We start from the raw sequence: 10,443 nt of genomic DNA, 5'->3' as shown, positions 1-10,443 counted from the left end.
GGCTTACCTCATAGACGCGGTCTCAAAACAGAGCAGACTCAACCATCAATAACGTATATTGTAAGATTGGAAATCTACAGTACTGGCTAATGTGATACATCAGTTGTCTAAGTGTATATCATAGTTGTTTAAAGATGGGGTTTCCTAATTTTTAGTGACAAATTAAGCAAACTATTAGATTAATTGGTGTTTGTTATGAATTATCATGTATTCTTAATCATATCATTATGTTCTTATTGCATATAATTAAGAGTTTTAACCAGTCATAATTGTCCCTGTAGGTACAGTCTGGATAAACAATAAAAGACTTTTTGACCTTTCTTGATCGGTCACTCATTGGAATTCTGCTGGTAATTCTCTTCTAATTTAGCTAATTATGAATTAATTATGGACATGTGAGACAAACTGATATTTTTCCAAGTCATTAGAACACCTCTTCTTTCTATTCATATAAGTATTAACTTTTCTATTTTCATAAATGAAAATAAGGGAAACCATCTTTGATGATATCCTATTGTGTTAGTATTATTAGGGGAGCAAGAGGGGACACAAATAAATATTATTGTAAATAATACATTCTGTGGTCCGATTGATCACATGATTAGTCACGTGACTTCATTCGTTCCAGAGAAGGGCCACAGCAAATGCTTTGTTATCATCAATTGATTATTTTGGTTTCCCTCTTCCTCCCCATTCTCCTCCTCCCCATTCTCCTCCTCCTCCCCATTCTCCTCCTTCCTCCCCATTCTCCTCCTCCTCCCCATTCTCCTCCTCCCCATTCTCCTCCACCCCATTCTCCTCCTCCCCATTCTCCTCCACCCCATTCTCCTCCTCCCCATTCTCCTCCTCCCCATTCTCCTCCTCCCCATTCTCCTCCTCCCCATTCTCCTCCTCCCCATTCTCCTCCTTTTTCTTTATTTGTATATTGTTTGGTTTTTCATAAATTTCAGTATTAGTAAGAAATAAATTTGTTTACAAGTAATAGTCTTCACTGACCACTAAAAAATTATCAAGAGTTCTAAGATTGGCAATCTACATGCAAATATGACTAAAACATCAAAGCTTTTCAACTGCTGAGTTTTAAAAAAAATAAACCAAAAAATTGCAAGAAACTTGGCATTTTACATGAAAATTTCAGTAAAACATCAGTTTTTTAAACAGTAAATCAGTAGTGGCTTATCTATATAGTGCAGATGATAAGAACAAATCTTCACTAATAATCAGGTTTTAAAATTTAAGTGGTTTCCTATCTTCTTGTTTCATCAGGTATATCAGTTAGAGATTGTCATCACTTGTAAATTTCATACACACACCTTGATAGTTTTTATAATTCATAATTCTACAGGGATGTTATTGTGTTGTTGTTTACCAGTTATGTCTGACTAAAGCTGTAGAATGTTGATTTGTTTCATCAGGTATATCAGTTAGCTATAGATAGTTGATTAGAATATATTTACCAGGTATGTCTGACTAGAACTCTAGACTGTTGATTAGAATATATTTACCAGTCATGTTTGACTAGAACTCTAGACTGTTGATTAGAATATATTTACCAGGCATGTCTGACTAGAACTCTAGACTGTTGATTAGAATATATTTACCAGTCATGTCTGACTAGAACTCTAGACTGTTGATTAGAATATATTTACCAGTCATGTCTGACTAGAACTCTAGACTGTTGATTAGAATATATTTACCAGGTATGTCTGACTAGAACTCTAGACTGTTGATTAGAATATATTTACCAGGTATGTCTGACTAGAACTCTAGACTGTTGATTAGAATATATTTACCAGTCATGTCTGACTAGAACTCTAGACTGTTGATTAGAATATATTTACCAGGCATGTCTGACTAGAACTCTAGACTGTTGATATATCAATATTTACCAGTCATCTCTGACTAAAACTGTACACTGTTGATTTTACTGTATTTACCAGTCATATCTGACTTGGCCCGTAGCTAGAGGGAGGCCAGTGGAGGGGGGGCTGGCCCCCCCTTAGAAAATTTTCGCCCCCCCCCCTGAAAAATTAAGATGACTTAAATGACTTGTTGAGCCACTATAGTTGAGTCCCCCTTCCAAAAATTTGCCCCCTCCCCCCCCCTGAGACCTTGGGCTAGCTACAGGCCTGTGTATGACTATAGCTCTAGATTGTTGATTTGATTGCATTTACCAGTCATGTCTGACTATAGCTCTGACAGTTGGTTTGTGAGAGTTGCTGATTTAATTCATTTGCCAGTTACCTGTTACGTTATGATTAGCTTACAAACACAACTACTAAAACTGCGTATTACACTCAAACCCTCATCCCAACACACAGTCCTGATGATGGCTTTCATACCAGAAACATGGAATCATCGAAAATAGAAGTTTAAGTAAATAAAATACTGAAACTTACCCTCTGGAAAAAATCTTCAGCACCTTCATCATCATCATAGCTGTCTGGTGCTGAAATATATAATAAAAACTTGCTAAGGTATTGTGAAAAGTTTTTCTACTTTTTAGGTGCGTCAGGGACATTGGCATCAATTTGCATTATTTCAAATTTCAATTAGACATCTGTGGTTCCTGTAATTTAACTAAAACTAAGTGTTTTATGATGTTTTGTGACATCACTATGGCAAAAGATGCTATAGATTTTTAAGTATTTTTGTAATGTCTTGCAAGGATGCCATGGTATTGTGCATATAACATTAATTATTATCAGTCCACTTTTAACAGTGATTTACTGGCATAATTTGTGATCAATTTTAGAGCAATTGTGTAAAAATTTAACTGAAAACAATTTTAACAACAATTTCTTCAGATCATTGGGGTGTGTGAAGTGACTCAAAGAAATCAAAAGAAACAAGGCAGTATTAAGAAGTCGTTTTAAATTACAAGTTAAAAATCAACGGTGCAAAAAATAGTTACTAACAACATTTTCTTCAGATCATTGGGGGTGTGTGAAGTGACCCACAGAAAAAACCAGAAACAAGACAGTATTTTTAATCAGACTGGTATTTAGAAGTCGTTTTAAATTACAAGTTAAAAATCAATTGTGTAACTGTAAGAAACAGAATACAACACGATTCTAACAACAATTTCTTCAGATCATGAATAAATAGTTGAGTGACCCACAGAAAAAACCAGAAACAAAACAGCATTATCAAATCAACAAGGCATCTAGACAGTTATTTACTGAAGTATCTCAGTACAGACTGATTATTTAGTTATTTGAATATACCATGTATATACAGTAATATATTACATACAGACCAAACCAAACATCTGATAATATTAAATAAATACAGAATAACATTATTTATAACAAAACATAATTCTCAGTTTTCATGTTTCTATCTTTTATTTGTTTTATTTCTGTAGTAAATGATAAAATTAAACTATCGTTTGGTATCAGTGGTATTGGTTTTCTGATTTTAATAAATGAAATATTGTTATATTGTTCTCTACATGATTTGTGTGCCAATTTGGAATTGGGTGTCTTCAAGTACATTTTCGTAAGGAACATTATTAGTTTTGTCGAGTGTGAAAGGTATGCATAGTTGACTAAAACCATTGCAGTGATGCATGAGATGTTATCTACAACACTACAAAGATGCTCTGATTATTTTTGAACTATGACTGAGGAAGCTACAATATTGGTAAGGTAGCAGAATTAGCCCATAACTTTTAAATTTCCAACTGTCGTGAGAGATCTTGTGTATGCACAGCCTGTAGGGCTGACTGTAGTATATTGCTGACTGGGTGTTTATTTATATTAGTGCCTCCAACCTGTCCCTGACAAAAGGAAAATCGTTACCTTACTGAAGGTCAGACTGAGTTGCTCTGGATCAATGGATTTCACAGGGTCCCCAGCCCAATGCTAAACCGCGCTCTCTCAGTTTGTTTCTTGCCCACAGCCTGCTCTTTAGTCGGGGGCGTTTCTAGAAATTGCCAAAAGGGAGGGGATAGGGCAAAAATGAGAGTTATCTCTTTGAGGCAAAATTCACAAAGTACCCATACCTTTCACAGGCCTGGTCTGAGGGGGTGGGGTGGGCCCAATTGCATGGCCATCCCAGCTCCGTCCTTAGGGTTGGGTCCTTGGGGATTTGGCCCCAGCAAAACCTACTTCAGTTCAGCAGAGATGAGTTCTGCGAGCCTATAATTCTGCAAAATTTGAGCCCCAGCATCAGTTCATTCCTGGCGATTCGGCTGGGTTCACCCTCTAAATACGTTTCAAGTCTTACACACTTTTCTCATTCAATTTAGACCATTATATTCTTCAGTGCATTCGAAGACTAAAAGTCATGTCACTGAACTGGTTAAAGATAACACACCATCTGAATAATTCTGAAAATTGCCAAGAATTTTATCGTAAATCTAACGGAGAACGTATGTATTAATGATAACAATAAATATCATAATTATCTCCCCTATTTATAGAACTCTTCAGCTTAATATAGATTGATCTGTCTTGTCAATCACAGAAAGAACTGCAGTGGCGGTGGCTCAGTCAATTAAGGTTTAAACAAGTTAACTAGCAGCTAGTTTATCAGTGAGTTCTATGTGCTTACGGCATCTGAGAAAATCTTATACGTGGCTTGATTTACTTGTCCTGACCAATGAATGAACAGTTGCAGTTACTGTTCACATGTTCGTATAAAAAGCTGAATATGAACTGAAGACACTGAACATAGAATAACACATTGAACATAGAATAAGACATTGAACACTGAATACGACACTGAACATGAAATAAGACATTGAACATGGAATAAGGACATTGAACACGGAATAAGACAATGGATATGGAATAAGGGCATTGAACACAGAATAAGACATTGAACATGGAAGAAGACATTGAACACGAAATAAGACATTGGACATGAAATAAGACACTGAACATGGAATAAGACATTGAACACGAAATAAGACATTGGACATGAAATAAGACACTGAACACGAAATAAGACATTGGACATGAAATAAGACACTGAACATGGAATAAGACATTGAACACGAAATAAGACATTGGACATGAAATAAGACACTGAACATGGAATAAGACATTGAACACGAAATAAGACATTGAACACGAAATAAGACACTGAACATGAAATAAGACATTGGACATGAAATAAGACACTGAACATGGAATAAGACATTGAACACGAAATAAGACATGGAATAAGACACTGTTTAAGACACTGAACATGAAATAAGACATTGAACACGAAATAAGACACTGAACATGGAATAAGACATTGAACACGAAATAAGACACTGTTTAAGACACTGAACATGAAATAAGATTCAGAACCTAAAACAAGACACTGAACATAAATGAACTGGAGTCATCAAATTTTAGTGGAATTGCAAGAACCACAGACTGACTGACTGAAAATTGAAATGGTATAAATTGATGATATCAGTGTCCGTGATACACATAAATAGTTCTGAAAATCTCTTTACAGTTCTGATAAATTTAATCTTTTCATTAAATAGAAATAAATAAAATTAGGTCAGAAATATTGCATGTTTACCACTGTTTGAAGATTGAGATATTTGAGTTTAGAAGTTTCCACCCTATTAAAATGATAAAGTAAGCAGGGTTGATAACACGGCCTGAATGAACTCATTGTTGCAATATGAAAAGCACATGTTCAACTTGTAGAGTCCTGATATTGTTGATATAATATTTATCATGTTTAGAGAAGTCTTAGAACTTTTTATTTCGTATTTCCCTTTCTACTCAATGATCTACAGTGTCTACTCTATTATAATAAATTTCCCTCATTGAACACTTCCAGCCTTCATAAGTCCTGATATTGTTGATGTAAAATCAGGTTTAGAGAAGTCTTAGAACTTTTTATTTCATATTTCCATTTCTACTCAATAATTTTCTAATAAATTGCACACCACCATTCTTTATGTGCAGCAAATAGTTTTAGCTATGATGAGTAATGTAGGTCTAATGCTCATAAGGCAATCGCTCATATTTCCATCACCTGATACCTACATAATGTTCATTACTTACTTGGTTCTTAACTTGGCAATGGCATCCCTTTCAGAGAGTTCACATAGCTAATAAAAGTTATTTGGTATTTGGTTTGTCAACTTGACAAATTATGTATATTTGCCATTTAGGTTTGTCAACTCATCATCCCTTTCTGAGAGTCCACATAGTTAATAATGTTAATTTGGTATTTAGGTTTGTCAACTCAACATCTCTTTCAGAGAGTCCACATAGCTAATACTGTTTATTTGGTATTTAGGTTTGTCAATCAACTCAGCATCCCCTTCGGAGAGTTCACATAGTTAATAATGTTAATTTGGTATTTAGGTTTGTCAACTCAACATCTCTTTCAGAGAGTCCACATAGCTAATACTGTTTATTTGGTATTTAGGTTTGTCAATCAACTCAGCATCCCTTTCTGAGAGTTCACATAGTTAATAATGTTAATTTGGTATTTAGGTTTGTCAACTCAACATCTCTTTCAGAGAGTCCACATAGCTAATACTGTTTATTTGGTATTTGGTGTGTTAAATTGGCATCCCTTTCAGAGAGTCCACATAGCTGACATATTTGGTATATTTATGACATAAATCCTATTTAAAATAAATTCTGACATGAGTTATATTGAAGTACAATCAGTTATTAGAACATCTAGAATATAATATCTTGTGGTTTACAATCACTCTTCTAGATCTTCATCTGTTAAACTTGACAGATAGTCAGTCAGTTTAGTTTCAATATTTTACCATCTTTCTCATTTTTTATGTTCTTTATGTTTAGAAATATTAGCTCTTATAACCATTTTGATACAAGCTATGTGTAATTGACATTTGAATTTTTTTTATGACTTCTTTAATGGTTTGGTCAGTAAAGAGTATCAAAGCTATCTTTAAATGGTTTTTAGGTTTGTCAACTCAGCATCCATTTCAGTGAGTTCACAAAGCTAATTTTGTTTATTCGATATTTGGTCTATCCCTTTCAGAGAGTCCACAAAGCTAATATGATCACCCGTTTATTTATTTAATACCAATATCTATAGACTTCCACCTATTTTCTGGTTCTAATTATTCTGTCTAGTCTGAATTTAACAGAGAAAAATCATGTTCCAAGTAAGTCATATTAGTGTACAGGTCTCTCACACTATGGTGAATGAATCATGTTACTTTAGGTTGAATCAGTACATACAATACAAACTTTTCAACTTTTATATTTACAAAATATTTTACAAGAAATCAGTTACATTTCAACATTTTGTTCAAATTTACTACAGCGCCCACTACTACAGACTTCACATGGATTCAAAAGAAGTTAAGCCAAATTGTCATAGCGAAAAATGACGCCATATTCAACAACCTAACTTGCTATAGAAAGGTTTGATAGTAAGTTGCAGACGACAACCTATCCCACTGGTTTCATTAAACATTTTATTTGAAGCAAATGGTATCAACTCACTATGACCGCCGATTATCAAAAAAACATTTCACAAGAAATCAGTAGAATTTCAACATTTGTTCAAATTTACTACAGTACGGTACTACAGACTTCACATGGTTTCAAAATAGGTTCTACCCCATTTTCCAAGTATTATGAACTTCAGTTTGCTTCAGCCATAATGACGCCATATTCGACAACCCAACTTACAATTGAAATGTTTGATTGTAAGTTGCAGACGACACCCTATTGCACTGGTTTCTATTTTTTCTAGTTTTTATTGAAGATAATCGTATCAACTCGCTTTGATGGTTGATTATCAGCACGTGGTACAAATGGTGTCAAATAAATTGCCATTACCGGGTTGCATGTTTACGTGTTTACTTGTTTACTTCTCAATAATCCCAATACACTGATTATTGAAAAGTAAAATCTGCCAATGGAATTCAATTTTCTTCAGATCTTTCTATTTTTTATTATTCCTATAATGTTTTTACTTGTTGTCAATGTTTCTCGCCATCCTGAATCTCAAACAAATCGACCAAAGCAGAGTGAACCACGATTGGATAACTGCTTAGCCAAATCGCTAAAAAAATGTTTATTGTAGGCAAATCGTTATAGGCGCTCGCTTGTATAAATGCACACTTTGATCTGTGTTGATACGATTTGCCTAAATAAAAACGTCTATTGTGTTTATATGTATTATGAAATGAACGTGTGAAACTGTAAGAAAATATGGTTTATATTAAAAATAACACATTGACTTCAAGAAAGGAACTTCTTGGTTTTTTATTTCTCACAATTTAACATGCAGGAAAAACTTCTGACATTTTCTTCTTTCTGGGTTTAAATGACGCTGTCTTGATAAAGTATAGGCCAAAATGGCGGATTAAACGGAGTAACACATCTTACTCCTGACGGCTATGCCTTGCATGTGCAATGAGGGAAATTTTGTTAAGTCAAGATGGGTGATTTGGATAAAAGTGTAGGTCAACGATTACATCCCACTTTTAAGTTCTCTTTGCTGAAGACTGGTGATGACATGCCATGTGCAATGAGGGAAATTTTGCCAAGATGATAAATATGGGGTATTAGATATATGTCTCACTATTAACTTAAAGATATTGTAAATAGGTTGTCTAAAATGTTTATGTGTATAGGGGACACTGATAGCATCAATTTGCACCATTCCAATTCCGACGTCTGTGGTTCTTGCAATTCCACTAAAACTAACGTGTTTTATGATGTCACTAGACAGGACCTGTAGCTTCAGGTAGCTCCCCTCTAGTGACGTCATAAAACGTGTTAGTTTCAGTCGAATTGCAAGAACCACAGACATCTGATTGAAAATTGGAATGGTGTAAATTGATGCTATACGTGTCCCCACATAAAAACTTAGAAAACCTCATTATAATCCCTTTAATTATTGTTCTGTCTCCTTCTTTTCTGCTTATAATTCAGCAACTGGAGACAGTTCTGCCCCTCCCCCCCTTACAATTTTCCAGATTTTACAGGGATTCTGTTGTAACTTTATGACACCAGGTAAGTTCACTGATGAATATAGACTCATGTTGACCATTCTTGAGAACTTAAATTTTATGTTCATTCTAAGACGTAGTATCACTTTAATGTACCAACAGTGTAGATCCTACACCTTTTCAGTAAGTAAGAAAAACTAAAGAGAATTTTAAGTACTAATGTTGATGAAATTTGAAAAGAAAATATTGAAAAACATACAAGCTGGAGTTGTAAAACTTTACCTGTCAAATATCAACAAGTTGGACCTAACACTAACATAATAAATTACCTTAAAAACAATTTACGTTAAAAATAATTTACGTTAAAAATAATTTACGAAAGATTTCAATCACCTGTTTGTTTCTAATCTCAGTCTCAAGTTTCCTCATTATTTCTCTATTTTTAAACAATTTAATCACTTGAGTACTTTCAATTTCATCTTTAGAAGTTTTTTTTTCTCTATCTAATCCAGGGATTTCTAACCTTTTTCTTTCTTTTACCCCTTTCAAGGATCCTTCATTAATTGCATATCGCCCTTCCCTTTATAAATCATTACTAGTACCCCCTTCCCCTATAAATCATTACTACTTCCCTATATAAATCATTACTATCACCCCCTTCCCTCTATAAATCATTAATATTACCCCTTCCTCCTATAAATTCTTACTATTACCCCCCTTCCTCCTATAAATCCTTACTATTACCCCACTTCCCTCCATAAATCATTAATATTACCCCCTTCCCACTATAAATCTTAACTATTTTGTGGTTTTCTCGTGGGTTTTCCCTGCAATCTTTTTCACGGAATGCAGCCTGACTGAATAGACAGCCATTTAACTTATAACAGACCAAACTTGACTGGAATATTGTACCTTGAATGTTATATAGGATAGGTATATATTGATCAGAAAAAGAATTTTTTTTAAAAAACTATCAGCAGTGTTAACATTAAAATCTTTATTTATAGCCCACTTTTATTTTTATGTTGTATTTTTTTATCCCAGCTTGATAACTGTTATTATTAAGTTATATCTTCAAGATTATTTTCTTAAAACTTTATAACTTTCAATTCACAGAAAAATATCAATGATGCAATAAATGTTACACAATGTGCAACAATGTTGCAAAAATTTAATACCGACACTTGGTATAATTTTATATAAACTTTTTCATTCATGTTCAAGTTTTAATTTTATTTTCCGTCTTTAATTCTTAACAATGTTCAACAATAGACCACAATGTTGTAAGATATACACGTTTCTATACAATAACGTATTAAATTCTAACAAAAAAAAATGTGTTCAATATTCAGATTTTAAGATTCGGTAAATTTCCATACTGTGATGTAAAACGGAAATCAAGTAATTCCACTACAGTGCCAATATATCCTGCAACTCAAAGACAAATTCTGTCAATAGAACTTCAGCTTACCTTGTAACATTTGCTCCAGTTTTTTTCGATCCACACGAAATCTGTCCTCCACAAAGTTAGGATC

General features: G+C 33.9%; 1 protein-coding gene across 1 annotated transcript in view; it reads right to left on the bottom strand.

The window, feature by feature from the left end:
• Positions 1–10,443, bottom strand: part of LOTGIDRAFT_71334 (hypothetical protein) — a gene marked incomplete at both ends in the record, with an annotated part of 37,705 nt that extends 27,262 nt beyond the window's left edge. Inside the window, 2 exons of the mRNA XM_009047091.1 lie at positions 2,400–2,443; positions 10,380–10,443. Of these exons, the coding sequence (XP_009045339.1) occupies positions 2,400–2,443; positions 10,380–10,443 (108 nt within the window). The remainder of the gene's footprint in view (positions 1–2,399; positions 2,444–10,379) is intronic.

Source organism: Lottia gigantea, assembly GCF_000327385.1.
Source record: "Lottia gigantea unplaced genomic scaffold LOTGIsca_11, whole genome shotgun sequence".
In the NCBI taxonomy this organism is placed as follows: domain Eukaryota; kingdom Metazoa; phylum Mollusca; class Gastropoda; family Lottiidae; genus Lottia; species Lottia gigantea.
The sequence above is the reverse complement of the archived record's forward strand: the minus strand, read 5'-3'. Positions and strand labels throughout refer to the sequence as shown.